The sequence below is a fragment of the Sinohyriopsis cumingii genome, chromosome 17, assembly GCF_028554795.1.
Source record: "Sinohyriopsis cumingii isolate HCF-2022 chromosome 17, ASM2855479v2, whole genome shotgun sequence".
Classification (NCBI taxonomy): Eukaryota; Metazoa; Mollusca; class Bivalvia; order Unionida; family Unionidae; genus Sinohyriopsis; species Sinohyriopsis cumingii.
Window position 1 is genome coordinate 410,684 of NC_142977.1, and position 18,634 is coordinate 429,317.

An 18,634-nucleotide genomic window follows, 5' to 3' on the forward strand; every position below is an offset into this window, starting at 1 on the left:
TGTTTTCAAACATAATTATAATGCGAGTTAAAATTACTACTTAAAATTATATTACTATATTTAATCAAGAGTTTCATTTTTATGATGTCTACTCTATGTTGTAGAGTATACGTGTATCGACACTATGTGTGCGACACATAGTGACACGTTATGTAAGTTCAGTCACTGACAGTTTCCATGATTCGTCTAGAACATTAATAATATATACGTGCATATTAGTCTAGTGGCGTTTTTGCTGCTTAGCGTTCATTTTTAGTCATTTCCTGATTACATTCATGTACACTCAAGATTATACAGAGGACACATTTTAAGATATATACTTCCAGATGTGGAAAGAGTGAAAGAAAAAGAAATTGAGAGAGAGAGAAGAAGAAGAAGACAATATGAAATAGGGCTAATTATGTAAATACAGGTTTGAATAGCATACATGAGGACAGCTATATCTTCTAAATGGGAGAAAGGTAATTCCAAAAGTGTTATCGCCACTTTAGCGACATAATTTTACTCCCACTGATATATATTTCAATATCTAACTATGAAATACATAATAAATAAACGTCTACTGCTGAAAATTAAATGGCGTTCATCATTCAACATGAATCGTGTTATAATGGTGGGTCTTATATTGAAAGAGTATTGCATTTAATTATGTCATTCATCGTGTCAATTTTCCAATATATGATGAATGGTAATAATGTAAACAAACAAACAAAAAAAAATTTTCTCATGAGTCATATGGAAAATTTTGTTCACATTGCAGTTTGAATTTTCTTCGTTGTTAATGCACTTTAATATACAAGTGTTCGTTTGCATATTCAGGGGAATTAACTCTTGTTTGTCTGGGTCCGCTGACAAACATAGCAGTTGCCCTTCGAATAGATCCATGTTTCGGCACCAGGCTGAAGAACTGTTTCATCATGGGAGGAAATCACCAAGGTCACCTATCGTTCATTTTGCATAAATGTATCAAATTATGCATGATTTGGTTATGTGAGTTTAAAGACATTTTTCAGTGCATGATAGGTTAACATGACAGCCAGTATAATTGATGGTGAAAGAACCCGGAAAGACCCTGGAAAAAACCTCTAACCCACGGGAAGCTACTGGCAAATTTATTCACATAATCACGCTGGCCGAGCCGAACACGAGCCCACGCGGATAGAGGTAAGATGTCAGTTACACTTCAAGACGAGCGTCTTAGACTATAAGGCTGCACTGAGCCTCGATATCACAAAAAAACAGAAGTACAACACCTAGAAATGAATGGCTACACAATACAACACAAAAGTGACAGGCTACACAATACAACACAAAAGTGACAATTTCGGTCATCGACATCGCCTCTAATCTGCCTACAGTCCATCTTACTAAGGACGTTTTATTATATAATTGGACATATGACTTATTTACATTTGCTTAGTCAATCATTCTATGACGTTTTATTACATTAGTAGGACGTGGGACTTATTTACCTTTGTAAGTCAATCTTGTAAAACGTTTATTATATAAATGGGACAAGGGGTGATATTCATGTTTGTTTGTCCGCCCTTTTAAGATTTGTTATTATATAAATGGAACATGTGACTTATTTTCCTCACCCATCCGACAGAGAAATCTGGCTGTTTCGCTAACCTTACTTTATCTCAGTCTGTTTGCCTCTGTCATGGTGTCCACGCGCTAGGAAATGCGCAGTGTCTACAAACAATGGCACGTTGCTCCAGTCGCTCATTGTGCAACACTTCTAACTTGCAACAAAAGCTTGGGGAGTCATTTTTTTCCAAGAGCTGCATATACAGCTAGATTCTACATATATAATTATACAGATTTTCATGAAGGTGCCTTTATATAAAAAGAGTCTCGGACTCGGATAAAAGTGGGTTTTTGACTAAGCTGGTCAGTCGCTTCCGTAGTTCGGTGATTCTTAGTGAGATTTTCCTAGGTTCTTCCTACGTCATATAGCAGCAACAACAACATAAAGCGAGACGCAATAATAGTACCTGTTTAATGCTGTACGTATTTAATCTGCTAACTATATTGAAAAAGTGCAGGGTTATTTTAACCTGATGGATGAGCAAAATATATTTATCTGTGTTTGTGCCAAACCAATGAAATCCCAGTTGCGGGTTACATTATTTGTCTCCCCCTTGAGGCTGTCTGCCAAGTGGGGAGACCAATCACATAAACTCTTTACTCGGATTTACTTGTCTTTGTGCAAACCCCGAAATAGATTATTTTAATGTTTGTCAGCTAGACCTTGTAAGATTAATTGCAACGTATGTTACGTCACATCTGCTGACTTCTAGGAAAACGCCCCTTCAGAATTTTGATGGTTTTAGATGCTTCATGGCAGAGATTTTAAAACGACTTGATGGGATGTAAACATTGATTTTGGACTGTAGTATCGAAACTAACTAGCAAGCTGGAGCCGAAACGAATTTGAATCAGTACATTTTCAGAGCATATTGCGTTCTTTGATTATTAAAGTTTTGTATATGCCTTCGTTTAAAAAAATGACCTTATTATATAAGTTGACATTTCGTCCTCCATTTATATAAACATTGTCAATATTATTTATTGGTATACACCGCCGAGTTATCGCATTGTGTGAATAAAACTTGATACATATGAGTAGTATAGTGGGTTAGTTTAGCCTCAATGGGAATTAGCATTACAGACCCCCCCCCCCCCCGGGCCTGTTTAGCCTCAATGGAAATTTAACATTAACCACCCTGGGCCTGTTTAGCCTCAATGGAAATTTAACATGGGCAAAAAACCCTGGGCCTGTTTAGCCTCAAGGGAATTTAACATTGGAAGAAAAAGACGTTTGGGCCTGTTGAGCCTCAAGGGGAAATGGAACAGGGTTGGGACCCTATTTTTTAAAGAAAAAAAAGGGTAGGCAATGGAAAGTCATTCTCTTTTCGAGACCTATGAGTGGCCCTGAAAAGGGCCTTGGGTTTCTTCTTCTAACTCCTCCACTTCTTCCACCATCCCCTTATCTTTCCCAAAATTCCTTTCTTCTTCCTCTTCTTCTCCTCCTCTGTTATCCAGTCAGGATGGCCCATCTCTCTAAATTTCTGTTGGATCTTCATCCAGTTGTTATTTAATCTTTCAAACTCTAATTTCTTCTTCTTATTCTCTTCTTCCTTTCTCTCTTTGCTCCATTTTTCTTTTATCTTCATCACTTCTACTTTCATTACCTCTCTAATTAGTTCTTCTGCTTTTATCAACTGGTCACAACCCCACTTTACGTACCACCAGTCAGTCCAATGAAAGCTATTTTCTAGGAAGCTCCTGACTTCTGTGATATGATCCAAGGCTTCCTTTAAAGTACCTACTCTCACGTAAGGTGGGTCAATGAATTATCTGATTCTTTCTACTTCTTCCTCAATCATTCCCCCTATTTGATCTTTTGCTACTCCAAGACTCTTCACATTGTTCAGGCTACCTTCAAATCTTCCTTCCTTATTCAATCTTTCTACTACATACATCCCATCCATGATCCAAAAATAGCTATGTCTCAAATCGTTAAATAATTTTGTCACCTCCATCTTCTTTCTTTATTCCTTAGAATGGTGCGAACGACGAATACTGTCGGTTCTTATAGTGAAAGCGCGGACGTGATGGAAAACATCCCCTAAAACAAAATTGATGTTACCTAGATTATCACTTAAAACGCGCGGACGTGAAGGAAAACATCCCCTACTTTTCTCATTTCATATGATCTGCTATCCACATACGTGAAGCATCAATAAACAAACCCCTAATCTACTATTTACACACGCAAAGCATTAAAATTAAACCCCAAATCTACTATCCACACGAACCTACGCCAGCGCTTACAAACACAAACACAAACACTATAAAAAAGTCAGTGTTTATATTCACACTACTCTACCTACACACATACACACACACACACACACACACACACACACACACATTGGCAAATTGATTACTACTTATTTTCTAAAGGTTTGGGTAGCCCTGAAAAGGGCTGTTTGTTTTTGAACTCCAGTGACACCTGGTTAATGATGGCGTCTTCCAGGCCTGGCACCACACACACATCTTCTTCCCCAGTCTCCTTTCACCTTTTTTCTTGGGAGTGCAGAGGCGGGATAAGTGCCTTCAGAATCCCAATTTTCTGTTTCTCGGATTCTGAAATTTCTTCTCTCCTTTTCCTCCTCTTCTTTTTTCTTCTTTCCTCCTCCTCTTTCATCCTTCCCTCTTCGACAATGACCTCCGCGGCCAGTTCATTTAGTATGCGCCTGGCATATTCCAGGTGCATCTGGAGTTCTAGCAGTTTCACAATTCTGGTATTGATTGTCTTGTCAACGAATGAACAGGGTAGCTAGACTGCCCAGCGAGTTTCAATTTATAGTAAAAGCGCGGACGTGAAGGAAAACATCCCCCTAAAACAAAATTGATCTTATCTAGATCATGACCAAACAATGCGCGGACCTAAAAGAAACACTAACTTTTTTATACTGCCCATCACTATTCTAAAAAAATTTCATTAATCACTTCAATATACTATTCACATACGCAAAGCAATCCAATCAAACCCCAAATCTACTCTCCCCACACCTCAAACAGCCAAAAACATGATCTTAATCTACTATCCACACAAACGTACGTGAGCACTTACAAACACACAATCCTATACACAAACACATCCACTCACACTATAAAAAAAAAGAGTCAGTGTTTATATTCACACTACTCTACCTACACACATTGGCAAATCGATTGTTATTTCTTTTCTAGAGTATTGGGTAGCCCTGAAAAGGGCTGGGTTTTTTTTGTTTGCTATGGCAATCTTTTAGTTTCTAAGAATGCGACGTCCTCTGAGGATAGACTTTCTGACGATAGGTCTGCTTCTTCGGAAAGAGAAGAAGAACTCTTTGATGTCGATACGACAATCAACAAACCCTCTGTCAGGTTCAGGGTCCTCATGCTGCTGCTGCTGCTGTTGTTGCTGCTGCTGCTGTCTCTGAAGTCTGTACTTCTCTGTCCATTCTTCTTTCTCCCTGTTCACTTCTTCTCTGAAGAGCTCTTCTATCAGGTCTTCAGTGACTTTTAACATTCTCACATTCTCTATCTCTTCTGGATTCGGTATCAGACTGTGTCTGACCCTATGCAAATTCACGTAGGCTTCGTTTAGCTTAGCTAGTTTGGAACACATCTTCGTAGGAGGATGAGTCGACAATGGATGGTTAGACTGGAAACTACCCCGGTTCTTAAAGTCAAAGCGCGGACGTGAAGGAAAACATCCTTCCACGGTTTTCGAGCCGGAACGTTCAATGAGTGTCATGAGAGAGATAGAGAGAAGTCAAAGAGCATGAATCAAAATTCTTATAGCCAAAATAAACCACAAAGGCAATTTTTTCAAAACACAACATTTTTTATTCAAAATCACTTAACACTAACCAACAACTCTAACATTTTTAACAATAATCCAACAATATAACATCAAACATTTTCTTTTTCAAATGACAAACATTTTTTTCAATTCACACTCTACTTTAAACAGGGCTGACAACGTTGTGAATAAAATTGTGATTTCCACTGTTGGAAATCATTAGGCCATTGTTGGACACTACGTTTCCTAGCTTGAGACAAAAGATGAGCATAATGGTCACAAAACCATCGATCTACTTTCACATCGTTTCTAGAAGAAGAACGAGGATCAAAATGAGTCACTAAATGTTCTAAGGAATAGCCCAGGCTGCGATGATGCAGAAAATACACACAATATTGTCCACACACCAAGGAATCTGTGCCTTGTAATTTCACATTATTGAATCGGGTGGTCTGAGCATTTCTTCTCATAAAGTTAATGATATCGTCTTCCAAAGGGGGCAATCCATACGAATCGAAATATTCCATACATCCTTCTTGAGGAAAGTAGACGGCTACCCAGTGGGTTCCTGGGAGATGACTGTCGTCCGTGTTGATCACATAAGCTAGATGGTCTTGAGGTTTGCGAGGAGGGAGTTCATCTTTAGCACATACGACAGGATTCCAAGAAGCCGTGTACGAACTGTGGTTCAAAAGGTAATAAAGTTCCCAGGGATCCATTTTTTGTGTGTTTTTTTTCTTCTTCACAGGTAATAATAAGTCATCAATTCGATCCTGACTTTTTGCTTGAAAATGTCTGACAAATAACCGTTTCTTCGTTTCGTCTCCTCACTTTGATTCAGGAGAGCTTCGATACGATCGATCTCTTGAGTGGTTAATGGTGGACAAGAATGTTTACGCAAGTCTTTATACCACTGATGCAACACGACTTCGTCCGAGATGAGACTCCAAGCTTCCTCTAGATACTCGTCCAATTTTTCTTCTTGACTCAGCATCGAGCATTTATCGTGTTGAATTTGACTGGGATGATCGTATTGACATCCATAGCACTCTTTTTTGATCAATTCCGTCATCTTTTCGACCAAGTTTTTGTCAAAACAGGAGACTAAATGGGCTTTTTGTTCTGGCCATCTCGACTTCATCATGACAACTTCTTTGTCTTTGTCGTGGGATTCTCCTGCCACGGTCTCCTCTCATTCCATGTCCAAAGTTTCTCCACTAGGTAAAGAGGGATAACAGTCTTCCATAGCTTCTAATAGTCTAGAATGACTTCTCTCAAACTGTTGATTTCTATGGTATTATCGAATTCTGCATACAGGATGACGTTCACTGTCTCTGGCAGCTCTTTTGCAAACTGAAGTTCCACACGAATCTGGCCGGATTTTATAGGGTGAAAATGTCCCTCGTCGCTACCTTGGTCTGGAGTGAAATCGAAAGCCCACAAAGCATAGCCTCCTGCGTAATCTTCGTAGGTAATGCCGTGACTGGTGTTGGTCCCTAACTGACCGGTGGCTTCGTACAGGGACAAGTACGATCTCAAGTAATTCATCTTGTCGTCACTAAAGTCAGGTTCGAAAGGTCGGGTACACAACGTCTTGCCATCGCGACTGCCTTCGATTTTCTTCACCTTAAAGTGTTTAAACTTAAAAGGATTTTTATTGAAGGCTCCGTTGAAGGCTGAATTCTTGACCATACCAAGGATTAAACGTTTGGGTAACTGTCCTAGAAACAGATGATCTTCAATCATGGAATAATGGCTAGCGGGAATAGTGAACGTTTTCACTTCCACGCGTCGTATGGGATATTTGGCGGTCGTTCTGCTCAATGTCTGACTGATGTCGTTTCCCACTTTAGGTAACACTTCCACGCGTCGTACGTAGAGTTTGACGTCCTCGATTTTGCTTTTAGGATTGCCACCAGTAGTAGCATCAGCATCAGCCAACAAATGGAAAGCAGCACTGCTGCGATTCAGTCTCAAGCAGACATTGACACCGTTCAGCAAATATTTCTCTTGCAACCACATGTCCAAATGCAAACGATCCATCAGTTCTAAACTCTTTCCAACTGTGATTTTGTTTCTTCGTTCTACAAAGCCGTCATTGTCTTTACTTATTATGTCAAACTTGTTCGCTTCGTCAGGTTCCCATAGCACACAAGCATTGAGATGAGTATTCTTGGCATCTATTCCGTACGTCAAGAGATTGTCCAGGTAGGCACGGTAAGAGTAAGTATCCATGCTGCTACTGACCAGTTTGTTAATCAAGTACAAGTCCACTAAGCTGAACAAGGAATGCATGAAATTGTTGACGGCAGCTATATTCTCAGCAGTGGCATCTATTCCACCATCATCCTTATCTAGAACTTTGACTTTCAAGTACAAGTAACTGCTATTCAGATCGATGTAATCTTCGGGCTGTCCCTTGATTTCAAACTCGATGGGAGCGGAATCGGTCAATGAGGAGACGGGGTGAAATTCCACCCATTGGGATTCTTGCATGGTCATCATGGTGGGAGGCATGGCAAACAGATCCAGTTCCGACTTGGAACAGGCGCATGACTCTCGGTGCATCATTTTTTTTTCTGTGTCTCAATAATCGAAAACGTCTAAGTCTAGAACGGTTCTTCTTTTCTTTCCCTTTCTAGCTTTAGACGTGTGAAGTCTGGTGAAAGGGTGTTTTCTTCGTCGTCTCTTTCTGCCTTGTCCTTGCTGAATGCCTGATTCGGTAGCGTGCAGGGCATTTATAGGTGTGTCTCGTCGGCCCAAAAGGTCTTTGCCCGTTTGTAGCAAGACATTTTTGCCTGCCCCCATGAAGGCTTCTTTAGGGTTTTGTTTGTCGATGATGACATTTTGGAGAAATTCTTTGCCTTGCGTCAGTGCCGTATCTTTCAAGGCGTGCAATCCGCGTGTATCCATCGGTTTCAACACCGGAGCCACCGAACGAAAGGCCGATTTCAACATATCTCCTAAACCGTGTTCTCGCTGTCGAGCAACCCCTCGGTAAACTGGATACATGACTTACAAGTCGCTAGAGAACCGTTTTCGAAAATGGAGTTTCACCGTGACTTTTCCTTTGGTGAATGGAATATTTTGTCCCAAATCTCCTTTTATAGCAATATTGACCAAATACGACTTGCTGACAGGCAAATAGTGAGAATGTACAAATTCGCGGTGGACGTGATAAGTGTTTCCACCTTCCTCGTCAGTGACCGTGGCAGAATCCACTTTGAAAGGAATGACACGCAGTAATGGCACGGAGGAGTATCCCACCACGTTGTACTCCACCACATCGGAATACACAAACATCAAATTCAGTCCTTGGTTCAGTTCTACCGGGAAACGAAAATACCTTGCAAAATGCCCGTTGTTGTCAATCTCTGCTTTCTCAATTTTTTTGGAGTGCTTATCCGTGACCAAATTGAGGTCTCCACCCAAAATGTCATACAATTCAGGGCAAAATTTAATACGTATACTTTTTTCCTCACTTTCAAATTTGATGAGTAGACGATGAGACAGTCTGTGGTACTCAATGGTGACACGTTTTTTTAGTCCGGTCAGAACTTTGTCAAATGTTGCATAGAATTTGTCAGCGATGGCCCCCACCAGATGTTGACCACTACAATAATGGCCCGAGTTAATTTTAAAGTGATAAACGTAAAAAGGAGAAATGTCACTGCTGCTGCGGGGTATTGGGTCCTTCGCAAGAAATGATCTATGTTGAGGAGTGTTCGTAATGGTTTGCTGCACCGTTGGGTCCAGAATTTAACGTCAAAAGTGTTTTGAGTTTCAGTAATGTTTTTGATTTGTGTTGGATAAATCATTTCTACCAAAGCCACTTCACAATGGGCTTCGTGATCTAATGGGATGGCCTGAGGTAATTTGGCCGTGTAACAGCACAACGTGTTGTGGGGAAACACCTCCATGGAACTGTCACTGGGTAAGGTTAAGTAAAATTGGTTTTGGTGACTCATAATTCTAGAGTTCTGTGGCTGTCCGAGGGGTTACTGGACGTCAGAGGCGTGTCTCCGCCCAAAATGGGGTTCTGGTTGTGGTTGTTGTTGGAGTGGTGACTGGCACTGGCACTGGACACAAGGTTTCCGTGGTTCCCGTTCGAAGAGAATTTCAGGGAGGGATTGAGAAGCAGGTAACCGATGAAACTGCTCAATAAAATGGTCCACAATTGTTTGTCTCCTTGTTGCAAACTCAAATTGGCAATGGCTGCCCCGATGACACAATACACCACGAAGATTTGACAGAAAAAGACGATTTGCGTTTTAAGCACACGTTCTCCACACCACACCCACAAGGGTTGTTTTTGTAAATCTTGCACAGAAGAACTGGGTGAAGGAGTGGTCGACGTACCTGCGTCTGTGTGAAAGGGAATGATGGTCACTTCTTTTTATAGTCGATGACTTAAGAAGCGTCGATCCAAGAATCAAAACTGGGTGGATATCCTTTCCAACGTACTTTGACTTCTTTGACACGTCGTTTGCCCACTTTACGGGTTCTGCGTTCGAGAATGCTTTCGATGTCGTACACGTCGTCTTCTTTTTTGGTGACACGTTGTAACTCGGGCAAATAAAACGTTCCTTTGAGCACTTCTCCGTTCATGTCTTCCAATTTATAGACGGCAGGATGACGGCCATGCACTCGTCCAGTGACGCGAAACAATTCGGTCGTCCAGTTAGGTAAGTAACCTTTGTCGAAAGTGCGTTTGGTTTTGCCAATGCGCACCCAATCTCCTACGGCCAACTCTCCACTTTTCTTGGGGACAGCCCTCGTCGGGGACGTACCGAACAGGCGCTCAAACACCAACACTTCGTTCTCGGGAGTCACTTCTTGCGGGGCACGTCCGATGCTTCGATGGTAAGATTGGTTGTACGCTTCCACCAGGTGCGGTAAGATGTCGATGTACTTCAGAGTGTGGTGATGCGTAAAATATTTCCACATGCGTTCTTTCAAAGTGCGTTGAAAACGTTCCACGATGCTGGCTTTGGTTTCGGGATTCTCGGTGGTAAAAAAATGAATGTCACGTTTCTTTAATTCTTTTTGGAAAGCTTGGTTAGAAATTCGGTACCTTTGTCCGTTTGCCATCGAAGAGGGTGACGATCGCTTTGTTTCAACACCCGTTGCAGGGCTCGCACTAACTCGCTGCTCGATTTGGAAGTCAAGGGTACGACCCAGGCAAATTTGGAAAAGACGTCGATGACACAAAACAAATATTTGTAGCCACGATTGTAGCTGGCCAAATGAGAGACATCGGCTAAGTCGGCTTGCCATTGATGATCGATGCCTTCCACTTGGGTGCGACTTCTGGCAAACTTGCGTCGAATGGGTTTGTGTAAAGTGTAAATAGCTTGTTCTTGTAACCATCGTTGCACTTGAGGTAAACGGAGACTTTTCAGTCGCGTTTTGGCAGCACGATACAATTTTTGAACTCCTGCGTAACCTGCAGTAAATAATAGTAAATGCTGGCTAACACTTTTTCCATTTCTTGGTTGGTGTGTTAATAAGACACCCACTCTTGGAGGATGCTACTCTTTTTTTCTTGGGGTATTTTTTTGGATTGTAATGCTTTGCGTGTGCGACCGGCAATAGGTGTCGAGGAGGATGATGTGTGAACAGGGGATATCGGTTCTTGTTTCACTTCTGTCTTCACTTCTGTCTTCACCTTCTTTTTCTCTTGTGATGAAGAAGGGGTGGCCATCATCTTTTTAATCCATCCAATTCTGGAGGTAGGTGGTCTTGTTAACTTGCGTACTTTTTCTGGTGGAGTTTGAAACCCTTCCTCTTCTTATTCTCCTTTTTCTGTCTTGGTCATTGGTAGTGGTGGTGGTAGTGGTACTGGTAATGGTGCTGGACTTTTCATCAAGGTCTTAAAATCTTTCAGAGTGGGTAGAGCTGTTTCGTCTAAAGCTTTCTGGTGAAAGAGTTGCAGTCGTTGCAAGAGTTGACCGTACTTTTGCGATTTTTCTGTTTCGGACAAATCTTGGCGATCTATCAAGGACTGCAATTCGTGTTGTAACTGGGACATCTCGCTCAAATGAGGATTGGGAGGTAAATGCGGGGTGCGTTGTTCTTGCCAACGATGGTATTCCATCCATCGTTTGTAAGGCACTAAAGCTAGTTTTCGTCCTTCCATGGGGTTGTCAGGGGTCGATTCTGAGATCTTGGGACTACAGAGGGCCTTTTTATTTTGCTCCCACCAGTCCTCCCAATATGGTTCCCAAGACTCCTTTCAGCAAGGGGCCTAACAAGAGGGGTAAAATACATCCACGTTGGACCAACATCTTCTTCTTTAGACGAATGGGAATTTTCTTTTCAACCATTTGGTGAAGAACGTGACGATGTTTGCCTAAGCATTGTTTCTCGTGTTTGGACAAAGGAATCGTGCCTTTCAAGACGTTCAAACAGCATTCGCACACGGTATCGATGACCTCTTTGGAGGCTGATTGAATGAGTTTTTTTCGTAGAGGTGGAGAAGCTTTGGACAGGACAGATAACATGTCCCCATGTTTGACTAAACGAGGAGGCAGTCCTTTCCTTTTCTTTCCTTGGGGTTGTTTAGAAGAGGGATGTTTTCTGGAGGGTGACATCTTCAGGAGCACCAAAACACTGATACCCTACTTGGTTACAGGCCTTTTTTATACTGGAACGCGTCGCCACTGATTGTCTTTACGTCGTATCAACTTCAGGACAGGCATGACACGTCGTGCAGGGGTACGCAACGGACTAAATCGAGCCAGTTCTTGCTTGGACAAATCCAGTAAACTTTGTAACATGCCCGATCTTTCTTGGACTTTGATTTTGGGAGAAGGTACTTTGTGAGCAGCAGCCACTGCCACTAAATTGGAGGGTCCTGCCACTAGGGAAGTTCTTGGGGTCATCAACGGAGAAGTTCTTGGTGTGATCAACGTCTCCAAGTACTCTTCAGTTCTTGGTGTCATCAACGGAGAAGTGGATGAACGTGAGGCTGCCGGAGACGCAGTCACCGCCGTTGCAGGTCGTAGTTTGCGAGTGTAAGGTTGCGTCATGGCTGAAGTGCCTCTCTTGCGACTAGTTTTCTTCTGTGGGCTTTTCTTTTTCTGGGGACTTTTTCTCTGTTTCTTTTTCTGGGGGCTTGTTTTCTTTTTCCGGGGTGGTGTCTGGTAAGAAGAGGGTCCCGCCACTGGAGAAGTTCTCCTTGGGGACCTGGTCTTTTTCTTCTTCTTGGAGCTTCGTTGGACTTTTTTCTTGGGGAGAAGTTTGGGGGCATTAGGATCCCATCTTAAGAGAGAGCGAATGATGACCCCTCCTAGAGTACCGCTCCCTCCAGGTTTCAAAATGATTTGTTTTTTGGTTTGAGTGTTGATGCGGAGATCGGCCAGTTGGGTCAAAGCGACTTTGTTTCGACCAAAAAAGCGTTTGGTTTGATGAGGAATCTGAATGATTCCTTGGAGTAATTGACGTGCCGTCACCGTGAACCATCGTAAGACTTCTTTGAGACTAGCTTCTAAGACACGAGCTCGTATTTGTGGATTTTTTTCTCGACTGATGCCATACAAGGCACGAATCAATTTGACGGGAAGATGCGACTGCAGGGACGTCATGTTCAAAATGTGTGTGTGACAGATGAAAAGGGTCTGAGGTTTTTATAGATTTTTTTATGTGGAGTGAAATTAAGTCGAGGATGGAGACGTGTACAGGACAGGCCCTCCGTTTTGGCACCAGTGGTGAAACAAGTGGGTACGAAATCGCAAATCATCGGGGGTCGTAGGTTTCAAATCGACGAGTAAATAGGCGTGAGGAGTTTGAGTGGCATCGTCGTACGCCTGAGTCAGCCAAGGCGTTCCTAACTGTTTGGCTAAGACTTGCACTTACGATTTATCTCGAGGGCTTTTAAACAAGACCACGTAATGCGCATTGAGACTGATGGTGTGATGGGCTTTACTTTGTTGAAACAAATTTTGGGTGATGTAAACGACACTGGCATTACGGTGATGCCCTTTGCGCGTAAACCACAGTTTAATTTCTTCTTCGTCTTCTCCTAACATGTCGTCAAAAATGACCAAATGGGTTTTACGGGAGTCAGAGACGATGCCGTCGTCTTCTTTAGGAATGCCTTCCACAAACACGATGGAATCGCCTTGACTTTCTCGCAAGAGGCTGTACGCCGATTGCCACTCTTTGTAACACGACACGATCCGCTGAGGTTGTCGATCGATCAAGTGATGTTTATGTTCGATCAAACGTTTCACGAATTCGGTTTTGCCTGAACCGCTAGGTCCGGCAATAAGCATGTTAAAGGGATGACAAAGATACAAAGCCTCCCAACTGGCACGATCTAAGTGTTCGTCGATGACTTTGACAGTGGAGGAAGAGGGAGCAGAGACAGCAGAAGTAGCCATAGTGTCAGGAATGTCACTTGTGACACGAAAACAAACAAGACGAGAGTTTATATACTTTTTTCAGAACACGTTTATTGAATGTTTTAAACATGAATACGAAAGACAAAAATAAATAAAAGCCAAAGGCTTAAGTACAACCATAAAAGGCACATGATAATAATCAACGTGGAATAGAAACAAGTGTATGTACAACATGTTTTGGGTAAAGTTCTGACCAGTTCTATTGGGGGTAAGGTCACACAAGTGTCCTCCCGAAAGGGTCTTTCAGGCCTGTCCACGACAGTACTGTCCTGGGTGACGGGTTCTTCTGGCACCGTCACTAACACAGGTTGAAAAGTAACTTTTTTCTTTGGACTTTGAAAGGAAGGATCACAACTCTCGAGCATACTGGGCCACTTCTTGGGTCCAAGCCTCAAAATCCCATTTTTTCCAGGCACGGACACCTGTCCAATGGGGGTGTAAGTCACAAGCTACACACACATCGTCATACACGTCTTGGGTAGTTAAAAGTTAACGAATTTTTTTTCCCGTAGAGGTCTAGAAGTATCCAGATGAAAACGTAAGGCTTTGAGCAAAAGGAGTCTCTCGTGAACATTTAAAGGCACCACTTTCATGTTGAATGGGGTGGTAAGCACTGTTCGTAAAGAGTCCACAAGGAATCGGCTGGTAAACGAAATCCCAGAAAACAAGTCACTAAGACACACACCACTTGTCGACCCAAATTGAATGGATACAGTTCTTGTAATAATTGATGGTAATGATCCACGGTTTGAATATGGTCATTGAGTTCCTTCCACGGAATCTGTTCAATAACATGTGACATAAGTCGTGGCATGGCAGCTTGATTTTATAGTCTCTTTGTTTCGGAAGCAATAAAGGTAATTTCTAACTAGACATCTTCGTTCTCCAGTAGGGAATCTAAATCTTGCATACTGTAACCGAAACGTCAGAGTTTGTCTAGATGTTTCGTCTTCCGCTAAGCAGATTCCACGTAAAATATGTTGGTAATCCTTTAACTCGTCTTCCTCAATACGTTGCAGTAGGTGAATCTCGAAGTAACCAAAATTACGAACGTTTAGTTCATTCACTAACTGAAAGTGTTCAACATGGGCTGACCACTGAAACAATTTCTGACGAATCAGTCCTCTTATACCATTCAGGTACCAGTGGTTAAAGATCTGGTGACGTTACGGATGCAACTGTTCTTTACGTTTGACTTGTATTTTGACCAGCTCTCGGTAAATGCGTTCTCTCAACTCCAATGGCAAGCACAAAATGTTCTCTTGTAAAGTATCCATAAGTATATACACTGTTTTTGGAATCCTTGGGTGGTGGCCAATAGCCTCGTTTACCTTTGTGGCTGATGTAATATCCACTCATAATCAGTCTTCTTATACATTGGAACAGAGCATAATTTAAAAACGGATGAATAACTTTGCGTTTGCGTTTCACTTGTATTTTGATCAGTTCTCGGTAAATGCGTTCTCTCAACTCCACACGCAAAGCACGAATGTTCTCTTGTAAAGTATCCATGAATAGGTCAGTCCGTACAATTCACAATCTTCTCCTAGAGCATCCACATAGTGAGTAATTTCTGGCCACTGCCATTCAGGGTAACGTCCAAGAATGTCACTGAACTCTTTTGATGTAAACGGTCTAGAGTAATACAATAGGACGAATGCACACTTGACCCAAAGAAATCTAACACTCTGGTTGACTTTTTTCACTTTCCTCTTGTGAATTTCTCGGTACAAAAGTTCTACAGTCACCCATTGAGATTTCACTCTGGCAAGTCCCTGCCAAACTTCCTTGTAAATCTTCTCTTGCAGTTCTTTAGGTAATGATTCAATATCGTTTTTGAAATGAAGTTTAAATACTGGTCTCGTTGATGTCCAACATTTGACTCCTAGCCAAACTGGTTTCTTCTTCGTCAACGACATGGTAAGTTACTTTAATGTCTCGGTCCCACTAAGGGTAAGTAATGACAATTCGGCGACCATCGAGCATGTTCTACGTAGGCCGAATCTTGCGGTTCCCAGTGGTGAAGTGACACACCGCAACTGAAGCACTTGACTTTATCTCCTTCGCCCAAGTAGAAAAATCCGGCTCTGGCTAATTCTTCGGGGGTCGTGCCTCCCAGATACTTAGGCCATTTTCCTTTGAACGATTGAAGACGATTTTCAAAGTCGCAGTATTCCGACAAACGCACAGGAAACGAATATTCGTCTTTCACAGGTTCGTTTCGATGAGGGTTGGGTGACTTGGACAGGAGTTTGCTCAGAGCTGGATGACATCCGTAGGGGGGTAGACGTGAAGGTGAACATCCACCTTTAAAACGAAACCCAGTAAAATGTCCAAGAGGACGAGCGGCATCGCTTTCGCATCCCTCAGGTTTGGCACGCACAGCATCCCTTTCCATGATAGGGGTAGTGAGAACAAAGTTCCCATGATGCTTTACGGCATCGCTAAGGTCACAACGTACAGCATCGTACCCATCGCAAGGCTCACAATCGCATTCCACTTCCGAAGCCCCACACTTGAATTGTGCCTGTCTAAACTTGTTTTGTGTTTCTCTGAAAGTATTCATCTTGTTCGCTCGGTCTTGGTAGTCCCAATGAACTATCGATCTTGACCATAGCCCCTTTTTATACTAGTCGCAATGCAGTCTCAAGCTTGTACATCGTTCCTTTTTTATGTTTTTTATGTCTTGTTTTGGAAGGTACCGTCTCTAAGGTACCGTGATCATTGTACCGTAATGACATGGGTGGAAAGGCCATAGAAAGGTAAGGGCAGTGCGGAGACCATCGAGTATGTTCCAGAATAGCTGAATCTTTATAGATACATAGATCCATTCGTAACTTCAGGCCACAAGCGAAACACTGTACTTCATATCCCAATCCTGACTCAGGTCCCAAGTAGACAAATCCTGTTCTAGTTAAAATATGCGAAGAAGGTAATCCTTTCCTATCCGTAGCCCATGCTTGAAATGTGTCCAATCGACGGGCACAATCACAATAGTCAGGTAAGAAGACTGGAAAATGGTAGGGTTTGAACCTGGAGTTCTCATCGGGTTTCTCACTCGATTCTTGCTCTGGCGAAGTCATCCTTCTAGTGGGTGGTTATCCGCTTACAACCAAAGTTTTATACCAACATGTCCATACGGCAAAGTGAAATGATTGGGCAGTCGCACTCGCTTCTGGTACACGATTTGATAGACTTTTTCCAAGGGTCGACTGACGATGTGGTGAGTGGGTAAACGTACAATCTTGTTCGGTTGATAGGTGGTCACTTTAAACTGTTCATCCTCTCCCTGTTGCAAGGCTTCTTTCAATACCCCAAAGTTGACCACACGACTGGTACGATAATTCAGAGTCAATCCTTTCACTTTGCACGTCGTGTGCACTTCTCCTTGTGGGTCCCGGTATTCGTAGCCGTAATTTTTTGGACCGCCACTGACGAAACTTAGAATCTTGTCGTCGGGATGCTCGTCTGTCCAGGCTCCTAAACGGTCTCCTTCGATGTCAGGGTGCTGTTGACTCGGGTGATGGATGTAAATGCAACTGTCCGTGTCAAAGTACAGGACGCGTTCCCCTAACAGTTCTAAAGCTTCGTACAATTTTAAGCGAGCATGAGCTGTCACGTAAGCCGCAATGATGACATTTCCAAAAGGGTCGTCTTGTACAAAGTCCAGATCTTCTTCGTAATTGACCAAGATCAAATCCTCGCGAACGACGTCCACGTGTTTCATGTATTTGGTTTTGTCGTGAATCATCTGGAAGTAGCGGGAAGGTTCGGTCAAATATTACGTCTTGGGTAAACACGGACGTTGTGCCATTTTACCCCACAAGCAATTTAACATCACTTTGGCAAACGATCGCCTGCCTTCGTTTTTCTCGATGTGGTCTAAAGAGATGCCTTCTTGTTCATAGCATTTCTCTTTGAATTGTATTTGGTCTTCGGGAGGGTGACACCAGGAAGGATAGCCACTGGCTTCTTGTTTCAGTTTCATAAAGGCATCCACGTAGTCGGCGAAAATGCCTTTCTGAGTGGGGTCACCCTTGTGTATTGTTGTGTCTTGGGAAAGTGGCAAATTTCGTACACTTCTAACAGTTGGTATCCCATGTCCAGAGCTTTGAACAATTCTACGCTGACCCAGGTTCCCGTCAAGGCACGTTCTTCCTGGGTGTGCTGACAAGGCTGATCTTGGTTGCACGTTTCGGCACAAGTACGACACAATGGAAACATCAGTTTGCCTTGACAATGGTGAGGTAAGACGGGATGGTATAGGTTCGTGGGAGGCAAAACTTTACACTTGATCAAGCCTTCGTATTGTCGAATGTTTTTCAGGTCGATGTGTTCCGTTAACAATTGCGGGTGCCCTACAAGAAAGCGACAATATTTGCACACGTAGGGATACAGCAAACACACGTCCAAGTATGATTTCTTCTCCTTTCTCTTCGTCGGCTTGGTACAGCAAACAGGTTGCATTGGTTCTACCTCCGTACAAACTATCGTTCGGGTTCAGCGGGTCCATGAACTGGTAACTTTCCACAAGGCGTTTAAACTCGGGATCGGTTTTCAAACGGTGATCGTACTCGTGTTCCCACGATCTTGGGGTTTTCTAAGTCCCAGCCATCGACCGAATGCGTTCCGATGGTCTTTTCACCTCCTCCGTTGCGGGCATGCTGAATCCATTTGTCTTCCTTGTCGCACAATTAATGTAACCAGCGTAGGGCTTTGACCGAGTATTGACGTTTGACATAGTGGGTCGTTTGAGGACTGATGACAGCCACGGTGTTTTCAGGCATGAATCGTTGCCGGTACACTAAGGAACACGCTTTGGCAATGGTGCAAGCTTCTTTCAAAGGATCGACCCCTCCGTGTTCCATGA

General features: G+C 42.7%; 1 protein-coding gene across 1 annotated transcript in view; it reads left to right on the plus strand.

The window, feature by feature from the left end:
- Positions 1–18,634, plus strand: part of LOC149777627 (nucleoside hydrolase-like) — an 85,781-nt gene that overhangs the window by 57,729 nt on the left and 9,418 nt on the right. Inside the window, exon 4 of the mRNA XM_089938684.1 lies at positions 820–936. Within this exon, the coding sequence (XP_089794810.1) occupies positions 820–936 (117 nt within the window). The remainder of the gene's footprint in view (positions 1–819; positions 937–18,634) is intronic.